Source organism: Sesamum indicum, linkage group LG4 (assembly GCF_000512975.1).
Source record: "Sesamum indicum cultivar Zhongzhi No. 13 linkage group LG4, S_indicum_v1.0, whole genome shotgun sequence".
Taxonomy (NCBI): domain Eukaryota; kingdom Viridiplantae; phylum Streptophyta; class Magnoliopsida; order Lamiales; family Pedaliaceae; genus Sesamum; species Sesamum indicum.
Window position 1 is genome coordinate 10,733,268 of NC_026148.1, and position 20,374 is coordinate 10,753,641.

At 36.0% G+C, this 20,374-nt stretch overlaps 2 protein-coding genes and 1 long non-coding RNA gene across 5 annotated transcripts; 2 read left to right on the forward strand and 1 right to left on the reverse strand.

Annotated features, from left to right (window-relative positions):
- LOC105160578 lies at positions 493–6,460 on the forward strand. The gene is made up of 14 exons (XM_020693237.1): positions 493–1,017; positions 1,898–2,031; positions 2,152–2,301; positions 2,426–2,537; positions 2,626–2,959; positions 3,960–4,173; positions 4,304–4,393; positions 4,509–4,764; positions 4,970–5,082; positions 5,239–5,337; positions 5,413–5,460; positions 5,631–5,741; positions 5,832–5,922; positions 6,029–6,460. The coding sequence occupies exons 1-14, from the start codon at positions 759–761 to the stop codon at positions 6,139–6,141; spliced, it is 2,124 nt and encodes a 707-aa protein (XP_020548896.1). The 5' UTR covers positions 493–758; the 3' UTR covers positions 6,142–6,460.
- Positions 6,566–8,145, forward strand: LOC110011858. The gene is made up of 2 exons (XR_002286917.1): positions 6,566–6,699; positions 7,198–8,145. It is a non-coding gene; the product is annotated as an uncharacterized LOC110011858 (long non-coding RNA).
- LOC105160579 (probable mitochondrial intermediate peptidase, mitochondrial) lies at positions 8,844–18,156 on the reverse strand. 3 transcript variants are annotated; one of them, XM_011078018.2, is made up of 17 exons: positions 17,865–18,156; positions 17,703–17,784; positions 16,974–17,026; positions 16,833–16,887; positions 16,011–16,149; positions 15,877–15,931; positions 14,936–15,158; positions 14,487–14,582; positions 13,876–13,995; positions 13,639–13,764; positions 12,817–12,972; positions 11,967–12,083; positions 11,289–11,411; positions 11,134–11,201; positions 10,308–10,443; positions 10,059–10,224; positions 8,844–9,542 (listed from the first exon to the last, which is right to left on the reverse strand). In XM_011078018.2, exons 1-17 carry the CDS (start codon positions 18,026–18,028, stop codon positions 9,292–9,294), a joined length of 2,130 nt encoding a protein of 709 aa, XP_011076320.1. In that variant the 5' UTR covers positions 18,029–18,156; the 3' UTR covers positions 8,844–9,291. The 3 variants fall into 3 exon arrangements, with proteins under 3 accessions (XP_011076320.1, XP_020548895.1, XP_011076322.1); XM_020693236.1 differs by lacking the exon at positions 17,865–18,156 and having other exon boundaries at positions 16,787–16,887; positions 17,703–17,745; XM_011078020.2 differs by lacking the exons at positions 17,703–17,784; positions 17,865–18,156 and having other exon boundaries at positions 16,828–16,887; positions 16,974–17,032.

Consider the following 20,374-nt stretch of genomic DNA (forward strand, 5'->3'; position numbering starts at 1 on the left):
AGATAAAAATGTAGGAGAAAAAAATATCAAAAAATACTTATAAAAAATCAAGATGAATGAAGAAATTAAAAATTAATTAATTTATTTATTTAAAACATTTTAAAAAATGATAGATCACGAGTACCCTTTTCAATAATATATAGTATAGATATTATTTTATCAATGCAATTCGTCTTATATAATTAACTTTTGTCGTATATAATTACGATTAAATTTGAAGGAGAATAAATAACTTTTAAAATAATATATGAATTATTTGTCAATATGTCGCCTTACATGAATAAAATAAATTGAACATAATTTTATTTTATATCATATTTCCCTAAACCTGCCATTATAAATTGTTTTTTCACCTTCTTCTTCTAATTATTTTTTAGGGGAACCCATTATAAATTATTACTCACCCCAATTGTGGATTACAATTTTTCAGGAGAAGAATCTCACAACGACGTCGTTCCCGGTTCAAACTGGTAGTCGTTTAACACACTCCAACTGAAACCCCAGATGAGCAGCAAATCGAACAAATTCTCTCTCTCTCTCTCTCTCACTCACACACACACACACACAAAATCTAAGGTGCATCTCTCCACCACAATCTCTGTGCCAGCACGGCCATATGTAGTACACATCTAACACCTCTCATACTTCTCAGTCGCAATCACACACTCAGATATACATACAAAACCCTCAATCAATCCTTAATTTAATGGAAACAAACCCCCGATTTCATACCCTCTGCTTCTTCTCCTCCTCCTCTCATGGCTCTTCTCTTTCTCCCCCGTCTTTTTACCGTTTCAATGTCCCCAAAACGAGCATTTTTTGCGCCCAAAGCCCGGTTCCGATTATCTGCCTCCGCCGTCGATGTGAGAGTGGAATCCGGTGCGGCGGCTAGCAGCACTACAGCCATTGTGTGGTACAAGCACGACCTTCGCGTCGAGGATCACCCAGGGCTCGTGGCCGCCTCCCAGCATCGCTGTGTTGTACCTCTTTATGTCTTTGATCGCCGTATCCTGTCAAGTAAGTGATTCTTCTCTTGCTCGAGGAATTATGGTTGATGTCAGTGTGCATACTTGCTTTGATACATGCTAAAGTTTGTATTCGTTCACTAAGCATAAAAGCGATCAACTTTGATGGAATGAACGGAAACTATACTGCCTGATAGTTCATAGTAGCCATTGTAGCACACTGGATGTGTGTGCGTAATGTGTTGCACATGCGAAGAACATGCATTTATAAAAATCATCAAATTCTTACTATGTGTAATTGGCTGAAATGGAATAAAGAAAAGATAAATGTATATACATGTATCACTGCAAACAAATATGTAGATTGGAACACATAAGTTTGAAGATTTGAAAAACACAAACATGAGGGAAAAATTCTGCATATTAATAATTTTGTGTAATGTAATATCTATGTTACTTACATAATGATAGAATTTATATTGTTCTTTGTATCAATGATTCTAATCTTTCACTTTCACAAATAGTACGGTGTTGTTGTTGTCTGACTCTTGAAGGTAGGTAAGTAACGAAGAATTGTATACAATTGATGAATCCATATATTCCTAGAAAAGAATGAAAATAGGAGTTAGCAACTCAAATGTTTACTCACGGTCTTGTTTAATAAACAGATACCAGTGACTGGTTGCTAGTATGCTTCCACAGTTTTGGGTTGCTGTAGGTCTCTCCTGCTGGCTGGCATTCACTATGAGCAATTTCTGATCAACATATCTGCTGTTGGCTAACATGTGGTGTTTCACAATCTAATAGCACAATTATATTACGATGCATGTATGATGATGCACATAATTTGCTCATTGAATGTTACGTAAAGCTGTTTGGTGTCATGTTAGATTGGTATTACTGCAACTGACTTCAGGACCTCATATATGCAGGATTTTCAGATGAAATGCTAGAACTTCTCCTCTTTGCTTTGGAGGACTTAAGGAAGTTGCTAAATGAACAAGGGTCCAATCTAGTGATCAAGTTTGGGAGGGCAGAAAATGTCATAGGCGACCTGGTCAAAGAGGTGGTTACATTCATTTAGTTCACGCGTTCTAGTATGATATTTTATAGAGCTGTCGAGGAATGAGAGATTTTGAGGGCCCTTCTACTTATTTTTTACGTTCATCCCTGAGGATTATAACAGGTCCAGGCTAGCAGCATTTTTGCAGAAGAGGAGGTGGAGTATGAGCTACGCATAATGCTAGATGTTGTTGAGGAGTCATTATCTACTTTATCGTTGAGCGGAGAGAACACTAAAATTCTGACATGGAACACTCCATTTTATGATGTTAAGGTATTTGCCTCGTATGTTTAGTACTACTACAATTATTATTACTACTGCTACTATTCTTGTTATTATTATTATAACATTATTGTTGTTATTGCAATGAGCTTATGGATAATCACATTGGCTATAGAGTTTGGTGGATCTGCCATCATCGTACAATGACTTCACAAAGCTAAATCCACCTGTTGTTCCTCCTATTATGCCCCCAAAGTTATCTGGCAACTTGATGAATTTGTCCTGGGGTAAGTGATTTACGTATTGGCTATTCTTTTGACCAAGTTCTCTGACTTGCTATTGAGAGCTGGAACATAATGGCCATATATGATTTAGGTACTCTACCCACCCTGGCCGATTTGAAAGAATATAGGGACGATATTTATGGCTGGGGCTTTAAGAAGGAGGAATGGACTTCAATCAAAAGTTTATCAGCTGAAAATCTGCTTCAAAGAAAGAACCTAAGAGGAAATGTTGAGCTAAAGCCACCCAAACTGGAAAAAGAGAATCAGCGAGACTCAGGTAAGACCAGCCAAAGAAAGAAACCAGAAAAATCAGCATTTGTAACAAGCCAAGGGAGCTCTGTGGGAGGTGGATCTAGTCTTGTTTTGAATGCTTTGGCTGGATACTTGCGTTACCTAGAAGGAACTGCTCGAGATGAATGGCAGGAGTAGGTCTACTAGATCTAAGACTTTAATTTCTTATTTCCTAGTTTCTTCGGCCTTCTCCTTTTCTCAACTCACTGATTAGGCATTCCTTTGGCATTTTGTTTTTTATTTCTTATACTCTTTTAATAATTGGTAAATAATATACTTTCAAGAATCAAAATCATGTGACACAGTCAGGTACATTTCTTATTTGCTTGGAACAAGCGAATTTGCCTCCTCGACGTCATACTTAGTTGTCACAATTATCAACATTACGGCTGGATGGGAAATGGTTCTGCAGTTACACATTTTTACTTATAGATAGTTTCAAACTACTAAGTGGTCTGCAAATGTGCTGTTTCTGTTTAAACCAAGAATTTGTCATTCCATCTATTTTGTTCAGTAATTTTCATCCTCATTCAGCAATTTCAGCCGCACTACTAGCCTAATCCTTTTCTGTATAACAAGGTAGCTAAAGTGCAATCTGGTATGATTATGTTGCAGATATTAATGAGAAGAAAATGTGCAGTACCAAAGCAATGAAATGACTTGTGTTTCAATATCAAGAAGGTCACATGGTTTTGACGGTTCTGCAGTTACACATTTTCACTTATAGATAGTTTCAAACTACTAAGTGGTCTGCAAATGTGCTGTTTCTGTTTAAACCAAGAATTTGTCATTCCATCTATTTTGTTCAGTAATTTTCATCCTCATTCAGCAATTTCAGCCGCACTGCTAGCCTAATCCTTTTCTGTATAACAAGGTAGCTAAAGTGCATCCTGGTATGATTATGTTGCATATATTAACGAGATGAAAATGTGCAGTATCAAAGCAATGAAATGACTTGTGTTTCAATATCAAGAAGGTCACATGGTTTTGTTCTCTGTAATGTTGCTTCCGAAACTTGGAATTTTGAATTTGGTATTTGGTCTTTAAGGATCATCCACTAAGGCATTTAAAAACATCAGGACTATAGCTACAAGCTTCAGAAACTAACAAACTTTGTCAAAACTTATGTCACAGGGTACACGAAAAACTACGTCTATCTGAAAAACGTGAAGGAGCTTCATTTCAAGCCCTTTTTGGTTCAGCCCTTCTTCTTGGCATTATTTCCAGAAGAAGAGTATATGACGAAGCTATCAAGTATGAGAAAGAAAGAAATGGTGGATTCTTATCACCATTTGGGTACTCTACGACCACAGTGGCTGCAGCAATCAACACTGTGTCTTCCATGGAGGTATTGTTGGTCCACAATTTTTTCGGAGAATTAATGTGCTTCTTTGTTGACCTATGAGCTCAAGCACTTCAATTGATTGTATGACCAGTTGCCTGACTAACATTCTGATATGTGTCGTTACTTTGGGTAGTGGTATTGGCTTCTGAATCTGAAATGCCAAAAAACCAAGGCATGCAATTTCTCAATTCGGATATGGCGATGGAATAATTATCTAATCCAAGTGAGTATCTGCAGATGCAAGTTTTTCCTGACCCATTATATTATATACTCCATTGGTTAAACTTACCTGAGATTACTGATATTTTACCTAATAAGAGTGGTTCCATGTTTCTCAGTATACAACTGCTGGTCATGAAGGACCGGCCATTCTTCTTGTACATGGTTTCGGTGCTTTTCTGGAGCATTACAGAGACAATGTATATCCCATGGCTGAAGCTGGAAATAGAGTTTGGGCAATCACGCTAGTTGGTTTTGGCAAATCAGAAAAACCAAATATCATATACACTGAACTAGTTTGGGCCGAACTGCTCCGAGACTTTATCATTGAGGTGATTGGGGAGCCTGCACATCTTGTTGGGAACTCAATTGGCGGTACGTCATGTGGATCTCCGATACAATGGCTCTACAATGACATGGAAATGATAGATAAGAAAATAAAGAAAGACAAAAGAAATGCCTGCTTCTCCCCTTCCAGAGAAGGGTAGGGGAGAAAGAAAAGGATGCAGGGTGGAAGTCTTTGGAATTCTCTCTCTCATCGTACTTTTGATTAACTGACTATTTTGTCACTCGTTTACAGGATATTCTGTTGCTATCGTTGCTGGTATCTGGTCTTCAATAGCCAAGTCTGTTGTCCTTATGAACACTGCTGGCAACATTATTCCTGGATATTCTGCTTTGGGCTATTCAGGAGTAAGAGATACTGAAATTCATAGTCAACTGTTATTTCCCTTTAGTAGATTATTTCCAGTTTGTGGAATTGCATGTGATATTATAGGTTTCTGGGCTCAGTCCATACATGTGATATAATCTCCCATCTGGCTCGTATTTGTTCAATTAATATTTCAGGATAGGCGAACTTCAGGAGCAGTGTGGTTGGGTGCTAGACTCCTTTTGGTGTACTTGAGATTCAATATCAGGAACATATTGAGGAGTTTTTATCCAGCAGTAAGGGTTTTCCTACTTTTGGTTCCTCATTCAGACAGTGAGTATATTATTAATTCCTAAAACCATGTTGTGCAGAAAACCGATAGAGCCGATGATCAGCTCATAAATGAGATGATTAGAGCTGTATCCTTCAAGAACTATATGTTAGGAATCTGTGTGTATATATATGTACATATATAATGTATATATTAGCCCCTAACTCCTCTTTCTCCCTCAATTATAAAAGAGAGCTTTATTTCAGACATGGTTCCTTTTTTTATTAAGCTACAACTGCTTGGCCTTAACAACTTTAGTCATATGATCCTGGCGTGATTTTTGTTTTAGAAAGCATCTTCAGTTTTGATCTTTCACTCGCTTTAAATTATCTTTTGGAGGGATTTGAGAAGAAGATACTTGTCATACAGGTGATGTTTCCTATCTGAAACCTTGCAAGGGCCTTTATTTTTGTGATTTGTTTTCTTCTTTATCCAAATTATTGTTTGTTGTCTTGTTAGGGAATGAAAGATCCACTGTCTGACTCCAAGTCGATGTTAGCTATGTTTCAAGAGCACTGCAGAGGGATAGCAATAAAAGAAGTAAATGCTGGTGAGTTTATTGCATTCTTGTTTTATGTTTCAATCATTCTATCCACCTTATTACATGCTATTCCTTTTGCCAATTGTTGTTGCTTATACTGCTTTTCTGTTATCAGGGCACTGCCCTCACGACGAGCTGCCGAATGAAGTGAATTCGATCATCAAGGAATGGGTGGCGACTCTTGAAAGTGAAGGGTCTCCTGTTGCTGTGAAACAGTTGAAGCAATAATGAAGCAGAACATAATTGATCTGCATATTCAATTCAAATATAGAACACATTAATTCAGGACAGTTATACACATTATTCCAAGATACAAAGTGACAGAAGCAGAAATACCCAAAAAGGATATTCCTCAAACAAGTTATAATCCTAGCGACCGTGCCTCAAATTTGCTGGTGAAACCATCATAAGTATTGAGGCAAAGCCTTAATGATGTACATATTGCCTTTATTATAAAAACTAGATTCCAAGTGTTTTGCTGCAGTTGTACTTTGATATAAATTTAGATACAAAGAAGACAATAAGACAAACACACTCAAATGCCTAAGAGGTGTCTTATCAAACACAAATGCCAGAAATTTAACCACCTGCATTTGTGAACAATGATTAGACTTTGCAGGGTGGCAATGGAGCTCCACAAAGACAATCATTGCCAAGAAATGGACTGGACGGGAATTTTGTGGATGGAAGAGGACCACATAGATAGTTGTGGCTAAGATTCAATTCTTGAAGCCTTGAAATGGTCTTGGGCACATTTGCAGACACCATATTGTTTGACAAACCCAGGTACTTCAAGTTTTTGCCAATCTTCATGTGTTTCATATCAAATATTAACTTAATATGTGATGCCCAGAATCCTTCCAAATGAAAAGTTGAAGTGGACTTCCTGTTTGTTAATTCATTCTGAGAAAGACTATTTTGGCATGAAAAGCAGTTGGTTTCCGATTGTTCAACTTCATCTTGATCCCACATTTCACCAGCTTTAGAGATGTGTTACCAATCCATTTGGGGATGTTTCTGAAATGGTAATCACTGTATGACAAGTCCAGAGTGTCCACATTATATGCGAATCTCATTTCAGGAAAAGAACCAGTAAGCTTATTATGAGAATCATCAAGGACAGATTTCGATAGAATTGCCAAAACTTCTTTGCACAACTCCCAGAAAACTGGCTCTAGGAGAGATTCAATTCTATTAATTGAATTTAACCTGTCTGGAAAATTTGTATTTCTCCTGTTAAAGACATTGTGCCCCAGGTTGCTAACCACCTTCGACATTCAACAGGCTTTTAGGGTTTTTCCCTGAGAAATAATTATCAGCAAGGCAAACAACTTTTAGAAAAGTGAATGCTGAAAAGATATCTGGTACACTACCACTGAGCTGGTTCCAGCTTGAATTCAGCATAAGAAGCTGCTTCAGCCCCAGGGAGCTGCTTGGAATAGCACCTGAGAGGCAACTATTGCTTAAGTCGAGTTTCTCCAGACGTCTCAACTTCCACAAGCCCGGTATCCTGCTGGAGAACTGGTTTCCACCCAGAGCCAGACTTACCAGGTTCATCATATTACCAACCTTTCTAGGTATATGACCAGGTAATTTACTGTTTCTAGTCATTATAGGCTGATATTGGTATAGAAAATAAAAAATCTGGGAAAGGACCTGTTAAGTCGCCAAGTTCCCTCAAGAGGAATGATTCCATACACTGGAGTTTTGAGAGTGAGATTGAGATGGTGCCTGGCTGTAAAAGCCATATACTTGTGACATGGTTATTTGACTCAGGCCTGCATGATACCAACGCCCATGTACTGCAGTCTGTATCAAGTTTCCACGAGTTCTGCATGCCTGATGGGTGGGATTTATGCCCGACTTGAAATGCTAACATCCATTTCCATCGTCCACATGGCATTGTTTCATCGTTGCAGCAGGATACTGATGGATGAATAGTTGGAGGTTAATTTGAGTGCAATATTGGTATAAGCGAGCAGCATCATGTTCTTACTAGTAAAACAGGATGAGAATTGACCAACGAATGGTAGAAAAGATGAATATGGTAAGAAGTTATAGTTACATTAGCTTATTGATGCTGGATTCTTATCGCTTTCTAGGTAAGAAAAATTCACGTTATTAGTATGCATGGAACCTTTCACAAGTCATAAAAATCATGTTTAAGGATAGCCAAGGTTCCAGAAATGGCCTAAGTTATGTGTTGAATGAATTCACTACTTCTTACGTGGAGATCATATATCTAAAGTCACTTACACAGGTTGAATGTGAACCAATACCTTGTTTGCTGGAATTTCAATCTGACTAATATTTTGGAGCTATGGCGATAGCTTCGTATTTTGTTTTTCTCTCTTTATCTTTACAAAACACAACAAAATACTCAAAAAATGAATTGAAGTACTACGCAAATGCTTCAGGCCCAAGCTTTGACTTGTGCATGTCCATCAATTATTTGAGCAGTCAACAACCAATCTAACAAAAGTGGCATTGCATGTGTTTCTGTCATCTATTTTTTGACAAAAACTTGGATATGAGACTAAATGTCTTGAATTTTCTCAATTTTTGAGATTATTCTAAAAATTCTATAAAGTATAGGGCTAAATTTGTCAAATTTATCTAAATTTAAAACTATCTTAAAATTTTCATAAAGCAAATAATTACAATTGTTGAATTCCCTCTTTTATGAAATCAAAAGTGTAGTTTTACCTTGGGAATAGGTAGACCTGACCATATGAATCATTTGATAAAATGAGAAGCCAAGCTTCAAACCAAAGGCTAGCGGCTGCACTGCTATAGACCGTAGGGCATAATTGAAGTAAATATTGAACTCCTACACTATCAACTCACTGATTCGGTTCGTCAAAATTTTCTAGAAGAGAAGAATGTTCTGCCTAGGACAGGAAGAAGAAACAACTGCACTAAGCTATCAATTGACCTTGAATGCAGCAAACCCTAGAGTGCAATTCCCAATTGTAGCAAACACGTGCACTTAGCTCAGGGGAGAGAAGCTGGAATTATCCCTTAATTTTAGGTATACTTTTATAACATGATACAATTGCATCTATCCTAATTGCACAACAGAATCAATCAGATCCGGTATGATCGAGTATAGATCTCAAAGTGTATATAGAAATGATGACTTGCTCAACGGAGGTGCTGTGGGACGTGCTGTGGGACAGAGAGGAAAGCAGAAAATGTTCTTGCAGCAATCAGGTTTCCCCAAGCCATTACTTGCTTATCGATGTTTCTTCAAGTCAAATGGTGTTTGACAACAATATAACTTCAAAGTCATATTGTTCACCGTGTGTTTGAATCACTCACAGTGGCTATTTCATTCGGTGTCTCATTTCCTCTACTTCTTAGGTAGTCAAGGGGCAATCAGCTCGAGTTGGATAGTTGCATCTCCTCAACAAGGCTCGTTATATCAGGAATTATGCCTCCATTTTGTTTCCTTACCACACTATTCCCCACGAGATCGTTCAATATGATGGTTGGATCTTTTGCTCCTCCATGCTGCAGGAATTTTGACCTAAGAGCAGATCCTGCAGCCAGCGACAACGGGTCTTGCTGTAATATCTTTTGCCAGATGGTTGCAGCAAAGCATTTTGCATACAAATAGCTGTAGTAACCTGTGGCGACACAAAAGGAGGACGAGAACAGAAGCTTACTTAGAGTAAAAACGTTGAGTCACAAATTGCTAACTAACTAAACAAGGACTCAAAACATAACATGCATACTAGCCACTAGGTACAATTCTTTTCAGTTCCCTTTTAAAATGGGACCATGACAAGAAACAATAGTGCAGTCTTTTTCCTTTAACATAAATTTTGTTATCTCCACAAATCGATCATCTTAAGGAGAGCCCTCCGGCAGTGGACGTGATTTTTTCTTGTTTTTATAGATGTCCCGATGTTTTTTAGGTTGTTCAGAATCGTTCCTCTATTTTCACAAGATATCAAGAATTCGTTTTTTCCCCTCTTCAAATGGAAATCAAGAATTCTAAATGCAGCAAATAAATCATAAGAAACTGTACTAGAGTTGAAACTCAAGTTTTATAGTGTTGAATATGTTATGTTACAGGCATTTACAACTTAACCTTCTAGCATTTAATGGCAACTATGTCAAGCTCTCGGCCAGGGACATACCTGCACCATAAGTAACAAGATGACTAAATCGCGTGTGCCAATGTGTTCCTTCCACGTACTTCCAACTTGTGTGCTCTCTTTTCAGATCTGCAACTATAGAAACAGTATCTTTGACCGACGAAGGCTGCATTGTATGAAGTGCTTGGTCAATCAAGGCATAGAAGACCTGGAAAAGAAGCAAGAAACAAGTAAATTTCATAACAATCTATTGCGGACATTAACAATTTGTTTGGTCCTTCGACAACAAACCTGGCGTTGCAATTCAGTTGCAGCAAACATATTTTTAGCTCCTATTAGTGATTGCACCAACTTTTCAGGTATCGGATCACCTGTTGAATTATGCTTAGCAAACTTCCTTAAGACCCGATAATCCCATGCATAATACCTGTCATACCAGGAAAAAGAAAAGAAAGATGAACAATGCTCAAGCTAGAGCTTCATTTCTTCTATAAGAGTACAGCCAGAAATTTGGTGCATGTTTGAACATGCAGAGACACAAACAACCCCCGAAAGATTCTTTATCTTTTGGACCTCATAGCTTTAAGTATATTGATGCATGCTTTAACATAGAACACAATGAAGATAAAGCAAAAAAATTGAAAGCTTTAGTTGGATATGTTTGTGTGGTTTGTCTGGGAAATGTTTATTGGAAATGAGTTTTGAAGAAAGAATTGGGGAAGATGAAATATGTTGACGTTAATTTTTGGGAAGACATTGTTTTCTTCGGATGTCTTTTCATGCAACGCATTTTATGGTTAGTATATCGCATCAAAGTTTTATATTTTTATACTATTATTATATTAGATAGTGATAGGAAGATGTAAATCGATCGAATCATTTAAACATCTATAAAGATATAAGACTATATTAATTGGACTATATACAGTAGTAATATTGACTAGGGGCTCTAACAAAATTTCGGCAAAGAGGTTTCAGAAAGTTTATAATATGTTTGGTTGTGATTCTTTTGATGGAAAATGGTTTTGAGAAACAAAACCAAACATAATGCAAGTTTTGAGTTCATTTAAGCATCGCTACAGAAAAGTAAGGCCTCTAGATGTAAAAATCTACTCACTCAAACAGGTTTGAAGGTGTTTCAGCAAAATCAAGAACTACTCGGGTCCCTGAAAAATGTTGGTAATCCTGAAAGAAAAATCACCTCAGAATTAAAATTCTGGCAGTTAAACAAGGATGATGTTTAATATACTCAACTCAAAGGAACCATCATACCGTTCTTGACAGCAATGAGTGAAGAGCATGCCCAAACTCATGAAATAGAGTTTCTACATCAGAATGGTGAAGATGCACCGATGCAAAATTTGAACCCGGAAAATTGCATACAAGGGCTACTATCTGCATAATAAAAAAATAACCCATTTCAACATACAACTACTGCCAATATCAACAATGATATGCTGCATGTCAATGGCAAATGCTGATATGGGCTTGACAAGTTGTCTTTTATACTTTTCTGCTCTCCCCATGTTTGAGCCAATATGCATGCTTGCCATTGTGAGTGTTATGAGTGGGGGGTTTGAGTGGTTAGGTAAACTAAATCTGAAATCCTATAAATTCCCAAGGAAGAGGCCATTTTTCTGTCACTATCTTTTCAGCAGGTTACATATCTATGTAATGAACCTGCAAACTCATCCCCCCACCTTTTCTTAATCATAAGAAGAATAATATATCATATTATGTGAGCACTAACAAGGTTATTCACCATATAATAATACATGTCAATATGCCAATAGTCATCGATTACTCCAGGTAACCTCTAAGCAGGAATTCTAATTATCAAGCGCCAATACGCAAGTACTGCAACTTCATGCATTCTAGCTTTCTAATAACAATTACAAAATATCCCGGAAGGTACAGCAAACAATAGGAAAAGAAAGCAATTATGCGTACTGGTAACTGGTAGTCTGTTTCTGAGATTCGACGGCCCCCTTTGATAGCAAAATGTGCACAAATCGGATGCTTCCCCTTTCTTGATTTCAAATCGAGGTACAAATACCCCAAGTCTCCCTGCATCACGGCATATTATTCAACATTAGAAGGAACTTTTGCTTCAAATGTTTCTGAGGGTGAATTCAATTTGTTATAGGTTAGAAGAGGATTATGTGAATGCTACTTAACAATTCTTAATGACAATCAAACATCAAAGTCCCATATGCTACAATGTCCAAGACCTACAAATATATTCGATACATGTATTATTTGACTTGCTGAAGGTGAAATTTGACATCATGTTTCCTGCTTTTTAACGTGTAATATGCTTGATTGCGCAATTACAGCCACAATATACAAAATAAAAATACAATAGTTTGTTGCACATAAAGAAGGCCCCCCAACCGCCAAGAAAACAATGGAAGCTGGCAGGTTTTTCCTTGATCACTCTCGGTGAAACAAACTAATAAAAAACCAGTGAATATAAAGGCTGAATATTAGGCTACAAACTAAGAAGCACATGAAAACAGTACAGAAACCCATAGTTACTGGACCACTTGAATTGCAGTTCCATGTGAAATAAAAAACAGCCACAGGATGACACCCTGCATGACAATTAAATGAGTCCACAACTTTGCCATCTACAAGATTCATTATGATACTAGCTAAGAGTAAATACAGATACTAAAGCATGTATTGTTTCATGGTGCAATGTACCGGAACTACAATGTCTCATCTTTAGTAATTATCCTGTAAAGTGGGTAGGGAGGAGGGTGGGTACAACTAAAAGTAAAGATATCCACTTATGCACCTCATCAGGATGGTGTAGAGATAACTTCAGCACATCTGGATGCCATGATTCACCATGCCCAAGAGGAATCTCATGGCATTTCACACCAAACAATGACTGAGCCAGCACTTTTAACCCCTCAATACATTGTGGCAAGGAAAAATATGACACAACCACCTGAAAAGTTATACAAGATATTGTCATGGTTCGCAAGAATAACAAAGAAAAAGAACCAACATTAAATTAGAGATTTTCAGTCACTAGAACTTATTCATAGATCATCTTGCTGCTCTTGCACATCACTGTAATCAAATGCAACTATGCATGCATTCCATTCATTTCAATCCAATATACTAGCAGTAAATCACATAAGCAATTTATCCACCATTTGTTATCTTTGGCAACCGTTTCCTGGTTGTGAACTCCTTCATATTGCATGGATTATTTACCAGGTCTCAAGGTTTTCCACAGATATCAGTCAGCAGAAAAAGTGAGAGATTTTATCCTCATCAAAGTGAATTTATTTAAGATTTTCAAACTTTTTAATTTGTGTCACATGCCCTTTTGGAACTCCTCTGGAGCAACTTTTAATATTCTCTATTTCTAAAGAGAACAAAGTGATCTTCATTAAATAAAAGCAGTGTATTTTATCAAAGTGACAAGCAAGGAAAGAAATGTAATACTAGTTACTCAAGCAGAAAGCTGACTGTGAAAGACTTGCCAACTACAGAATGAACAAGATAGGTACAGCTGGACGCATGTGCTAGTCCATGTACATTGAGTCATACTGCTTAGATGAACAAGACGAACTAGAAATCAAAGTTTGTGAAATAGCATATTAACTGAATAATCCAAATTTTGGGCGGAAGACTTCATCATTCTTGTGAAGTATGGCTCATCCCATGGCTCCAAGTCTTCAACTAATTGGCCACTCTCTCCCATCTTAAAATCCAAAATTTTCTTGAACTCCTGCAGTGAGAACATTCAATAATATATATTAAGGAAAAGATGTTGTCGGCAGCAGAAAAATTTTCTAGCTAACTTTCACGTCTTAAGCATAAGCTGTAATCAGTATCATACCTCCTCAGCCTTGGGTCTGACCGTTTTACTCATTTCATTCAGAAAAGACAGAACAACTTCAGGCGACGAAGCCATATTATCCTTCAGAGCAAATTCAGCATAAGACTTATATCCCATTATCTGCATATAGTGATCATGTGACAGATTAGGAAAATGGTATTAATATGAGGTTTTCTGTATCAGAAAAAAAAATGAAAATCAAGAAAAGACATGCAAGTCAGAGTTAGGGAAGAAAAAGTTGCATTTGGAAAAACGACATAAAGACAACAATTATTGGAGATAATATTTTCAAATATTCTATCACCCATAAACATTACCACATTAATCATTCAAAACTAACTTGGGCCTCTGTAAGCATAGGTTATTGCACGTGATGGATGACTTTGGAGCAACAATTAACAGAACGTTTGTTTGCTTCAACCAAAAAAGACCTCGAATAATTTTCTCTCCCAGTCATAAGATATGGAAACAGTTTTTAAGCTCAATCAGTTAGTACAAGTCATCTCTCCCCACCATCACCATAGTCTGTAGAAAAAACTAACTTCTGTCTCCAGTGAAGTCGGTCATTTCCAGTCTACTTCTGCTATCGTATAATATATGGGCATGCTAACCTCAGCAAATTCATGACGTGCTGCAAGAAGCTTATCAAGGACTACCAGGTTTGCACGTGGCACTGAATTTCCTCTGATGTAAGCCATCTTTCTAACCTGGATAATAAATAAGATAAAATGTGGTGTGAACAAAGTTAAATTGTTTTATCAAATCAAATTAAGAAAAATTGTGTTTGGAATGAATCCATGTACCGATTCTAGTGACCAAATAAAAGGAATCATTCTGTCTAAGAACTATAATCCAAATCCCTACAAACAAACTATAACTCACGATTCATATGTAGTGAAGACATACTTACGAATTACATTACTAATCTAATGAACCTCTTTTCTGGTGTTGAAAAATCAGTCAAAAACCTTTTTCCTCAATCTCAAGGGGAAAAACAAAACCTACATTTTAGAAGGTGAAATTCAATTTGCAAGATGAATAAATTCAAGTTAGAACACACCTCAGCATCAGACACCAACTGCAAAATAGAACACAAAGTGCTAGGTTCTGTCACTAAGCGAAATCCTCTCTCTTTCAAATTACAGTCTGGCCCTGTTGATCTCTTTGATGCAAATGATGAAGGGCGGTAGATGGTCTTGGCGAGATGGTGCAATTTTTTTGGTAAATGTGAAGCTGGAAATATATCCACATGACCTGGGTCAGTGATAATATTTTCGTTGAACCTGATCAATCAAGAAATACATGCAAAACATCTTGCTATCAATCAACCAACTGAAAATATAAAAGAAAAACTAGTGTCTAGCAGAAAAATAACATAATAATAACTTGGCTGGCATAGCTCTCCACTCCTCAGTCCTCCCTGAGCAATAACCACTGTCAACCTTCGATAAGATTGAACCTTAGTGAGTCTGTCAAATGTTTTCTGCTAGTTAGTCAATATTTAGTATCTTTCGGCATTAGTTAAAATTATACATAAGAAACCTTATTAAAGTTTCTTGGTAATTTGCTATATATTTGAGTGACCATGTTAAAAATAATACCAAATTTTGATCTAATGGTTTTTATAATGACAAGTTGATTGCTACTTGTCCAAATTACTTTTGTCTTTTATTAATAACAAAGATTCAGATTGCATTTAGGTAGGTAGCCAGTTTAATTTTTATCTTGGAATTTTAATTGCATCATAATATTACAAAATTTTGTCATTTAATTGATGTCAAGAATTTTAACATTTTAAATTTGCCCACCATCAAGTAAGTAAATTTTGGTTCTTCCACTGCCTGTGAATTCATATACATACATATTACAAGGTGAAAACAAGCAGACAAGCAAGTTTGAGGTTTTGATTATAAATTACATCTTTTAAATGTTAGTGTGAAGAACACCTTCAGAGAAAAAAGAAACAAAGAATAAGTTATCTAAGAAGAAATATGAACTTACTGTCTGCAAAGCTGCAGAATTTCTATATTTAGCTGATTAACTCGATCCAGTTTCTCTGTCAAGCAAATGAGGGATATTATGAATCAAAATGTTAAGAGTGGAAGAAGAAGACGCTAGTCATCAAGGATCAGTACCAGGGCTGAGATGAATTCCACCCTTCTCCAAGTCAATGCGTAGGTGACGGGCAGTCCTCCGAGCTTCTTCAGTAAGCATGTGATTATTTTGCTCGGCTTTTACAATCGCATGATATAAACTAGGATTCGAATTAAGATACTGCGAACAATATTTTCCATTATTATACTGAACAAAAAATACTAACAGACAATTTTGTCTTATGAAACAAAATTTACGGTTGAACAGCTTTTCTCAAAGTAAGATACAAAACTGGGGTCTAGTTAAGATACTGCAAACATGCAGTATACTCAATAATTAATGCTAACAGATTATGTTTTTTATGAAACGAACATTATAATCCAGTAGTTAATTCAAGCTCTGTTCTGGTAAGAACTTCCCCATATATTTTTACAGCACCACCAACTGATAATTCAAAAACAAACCAGGTCTTTTTGGAATAAAAGATCTTCTCATTCTGGTGGCATTTGATACCACTATTTTTGTCATACTTCTCTCTTCATAAAGATTACTAAATCTAATTATCTACAGCTTGCAACAAATTTGAATCCTCTTAAAGCAAATACATATGCACTGGTTAAATGCTGATAGTAAATATAAAAATGTTAGAAACTTGGCTAAAGATTCATATGTGGTAGGACTTGATCAATGATTCATCCTTTGCATTCTATTCTGGTTATCTGGAGTAAAAGTTCTCATATGGAAAATGGAAATCCCAGTAAATTGTTTCTTTAGGCCATAGTTTTAGTTCCAATGTTCCATAGGCATTGCCAGGTACCGGGTATGAGTTATGAAAACAAGCCACCGGTCAGCAGTCACCTCACATGTAGATATTCATTCAAACGAAGAGATGCCCTGCTTGCCTCCTCAACAAATTCCCTAGAAAAACACATAAAAAAGTTAAAATACTAAACTATTAATGTACACATGCATTAAGAGCACAAATGGATGAATTAAAAGCTCACCTATCCGGATGCGTATGCCTACACAATTCTGCAGAGTCAATGGTCGTACAAACCTATCAAAAAAGCAAACATTTGAATCACTTGGTGTTGCTAAAGTAAGCACACTGTTGAATGGTATAAAAAGTTAATTTGAATTTTGGAGGGTTTGAACAGTGTATTGGAGAATTTAATTAGTATTTGATATTATATCCAGAAATGGTTGAGAAGTGCTGAAAATTTTGTCTGATATTGTTTTTTGAGGAGACAAAGTTATTCTATATGTCAAATCATGTTCTCATAATAACTGAAAAAAAAATATTGCAAGTGATAAAAATATATCTGCCATTGTATTTTGAGGAGACAAAGGGTTAGTGAAGATGTTAAATCATATCTTAATAGTGAATATTTGATAGTTTCACACATGTAAGTAATATAGAAAAAGGGAGTAGGGTCGATTATTCTTTTTTCCTTTTTCTTGGGGCGTATTGTTAAACCATCCTAACACTCGTACTATACTATGTTCGAAGTCATTTTTTTGCCCATTTTCACCTTCGCACTAAAAATGAAATGGAGCGTAGCAAACAATTCCCCAAAGTAGTACTATAAGAAATCAACATTTCTAACTTCTCCATCTCCACTAAAGAATTCTACACTAAGTTTCTCTTCACTTCATGCACATGTAATGTAATCATAACCAGCATTCATAAATACTCACACTTAAAGCACAACTAAAAGCCGTAGAAAACATACCGTATCAGATATATCATCCATTGATTTAATAATTTCAGGAGCTGAAGGCATTCCAGCAATATAATTCACGAGCTCATTAGACCTAGAAAGACAGCAACGACAACAACATTAAGCAGTTATTGAAATCATAAAGGAATAAATGAAAATTCTTCACTTTGTTACCGCTCAATTGCATCATCAACCATGCGTTGAAAACCTTTAGCAGTCTTTAAGTGGTCGAATCCATAAAGGCCGGTCTCCTTGACCAGTGAAGCCGTGGCGGAGTGCAGAAGGCGGCGAGCACAGCTAAAGGGCTCCGCCGGTGTACGGATTAGGGCGCGCAGCATAATTAAAGAACCGCCTGGGAAATCTCTTACTCTTTCAAGACATTGCTGAAACAATTTCAGCTTCGACAGACTCTAGTAAATTGAGAGAAATCAATCAGAACGCCGCTGCGAAATGCGAACAGGGGGTATAAAAATTTGCGAGTACTGTACATAGAAGATACCAAGAGCACGATTTCCCTGATTATCAAGGAAAACACGACTTCTGTTTCAAGTCATAATTTGGGGATAATTACGCCACCTTACAGGATGTTTAGTATAATTATGCATATATTTTTTATAATTTGAAAAAAATATATTTAGTACGTTTAATATATTTTTTTTAATAAATAGATCTATGAATTAGTCAAAATTTATTAGATTTGTTAATATTAGCAAAAAATTGAATACAAATTGCTATTTACACATGGTAAAAAAATCCTATAAATACTTGCACTAAGTATTACAATGTCATATTTTTATCAACAGAAAACGTAGTCATTTAGGCAATTTTAGTAGATTGGCTGGCTAGGTTGTCGAACCGTCTAAATTGACTTGCGAGAATCGTTGTATGGAAACTTTGGAGGTTTGGTTAGTGTGATAAAATTCACGGCTCCGATAGTATTATATTAGTCCTTGAACTTGAGGAACAATGGCAATCGCATGCATATGATGGTGGGTTGTATCGTGAGATGCGTTCACTATAAACCTTATTCAGTGCAGTCAAAATGAGTACTGAAGTTAGTGGGATCCACGAAAGAATCTGATTTGTGTTAGTGTTGTGATAACACTATCTCCTATATGCCCTAAGACTTGTTTAAATTCTTAGAAATTGTGGCCACGGTGATGAATTGAATGGGATAGGTTTTCCCATGTCGATTAGTAGAATAAACGGAATTTCAAGTTATGAGTATAGATGTCTAGTCAATAACGGGAACCAATACCTAATTTCATGCCTTATACTAAGTCGGGAGATGTTCACGCTATTTATTCACATAGCCTCTAGTCTTAAAATCTTTAAAAATGTGGGTTCCTATTGACCAACTCAGCAGACACGATCTTGTTGGCCCATGAGCGAGGCATTTGACCTATAACCCATCTGTTACTTATTAATTTGGTAGGTCAATCCAGCATCATGACTTGAGCCAATCTAGCATCATGATTTGACGGACAACAAGGATGACACATAACATATTTTTTTGACATCATAAGACATATCATATTAATAAAATTCTAACAAACCTCCCCTATATTGACGACAACTGACCTGAAAGCAACTGGTAAAACGGAACTCATAGAAATCAGGCTGACTGACAAGACTCATTTAAATAGTCATAACTTTTTTAATATAAGTTCAAACCGCAATTCATTTTATCTTTTATCCTTACTCTCATTTTTCAGCTATTTTTCAGTATATCTTACACTCCATGATATTGTTATAACTTTATCATAATATTATCTCATTCCAATTCCATTATTACACAATCTTCGTTATATTTCAAGTATTTCTATCATTTTTTTAGTTAAGTAATTATTGAATTAAGCGTTTGAGTACTAATTTTTTTGTTTGCAGGTTAGTCATCATTTAATCTTAGAATTTTTGTAAAAATCTTTCGATTATTATGATGCGGCTAAATTCCAATACGCATCAATTGCAATTGTTAAGAAATTTCACGATCGATTTTTTTTATCTGATGTATAATAAAAGAATTCTAAAATAACTAAATCTAACATTATTAGCTGAAATATACATGGATATAGGTACTCATATATGTATTGTGTTGCTTGTGTGACGAGTTGCTTTAACATTTGACATTTATTTTTAGCCTTACTAGAAAAATTATCATTATTTCATAGGGCAAAAGGTATCCCATACCCGGTGTTATTCGAAAATAGTATTTTATTCCTTTATAAATTCTTTTTTCTTCAGTTATCTATTGTATTCTTAAAAAAGAAAACAAAATACCCTTTTATACTATGAGCGGTCATCATACATTGTAGGTGTAAATTTTGTATTTTTTAAAAATACTGAAATATATATATATATATATATTAACATAAATGGGTAAATTGCTATTTTCAAATATGACATGGGAGGGGATCATTTTGCCCTTATTTCATATGTTATCGATTAGGATTTCGGTATTCTTAGGAGGTCCACGAACAAAGGTGTGATCTTGTAAGACTCTGTACGTCTTCCCGATATTTTTTTTGTATAATTTTTAAAATAGACATCCAGATCAAAGATTTTTCATAAAAATTATTGAGGACGCGCACGCGTTTTCTGTTTATTAACCGCCTTTACTCTTAGACACAATCTCCTAACGTAGAGGGAAGCACGTTTTCATAAATAACTGATTTGAACTCACG

Bases quoted from the DNA above. Each gene is read 5' to 3' on its own strand.
- LOC105160579 (XM_011078018.2), bottom strand. From the start codon at position 18,028: ATGCTGCGCGCCCTAATCCGTACACCGGCGGAGCCCTTTAGCTGTGCT. The intron at 17,785-17,864 runs GTAACAAAGTGA...CTGTCTTTCTAG, and splicing joins GTTGATGATGCAATTGAGCG to GTCTAATGAGCTCGTGAATT. The intron at 11,202-11,288 runs GTATGATGGTTC...TTTTTCTTTCAG, and splicing joins ACTCATTGCTGTCAAGAACG to GATTACCAACATTTTTCAGG.
- LOC105160578 (XM_020693237.1), top strand. From the start codon at position 759: ATGGCTCTTCTCTTTCTCCCCCGTCTTTTTACCGTTTCAATGTCCCCA. The intron at 1,018-1,897 runs GTAAGTGATTCT...TCATATATGCAG, and splicing joins TGATCGCCGTATCCTGTCAA to GATTTTCAGATGAAATGCTA. The intron at 5,083-5,238 runs GTAAGAGATACT...TTAATATTTCAG, and splicing joins CTGCTTTGGGCTATTCAGGA to GATAGGCGAACTTCAGGAGC.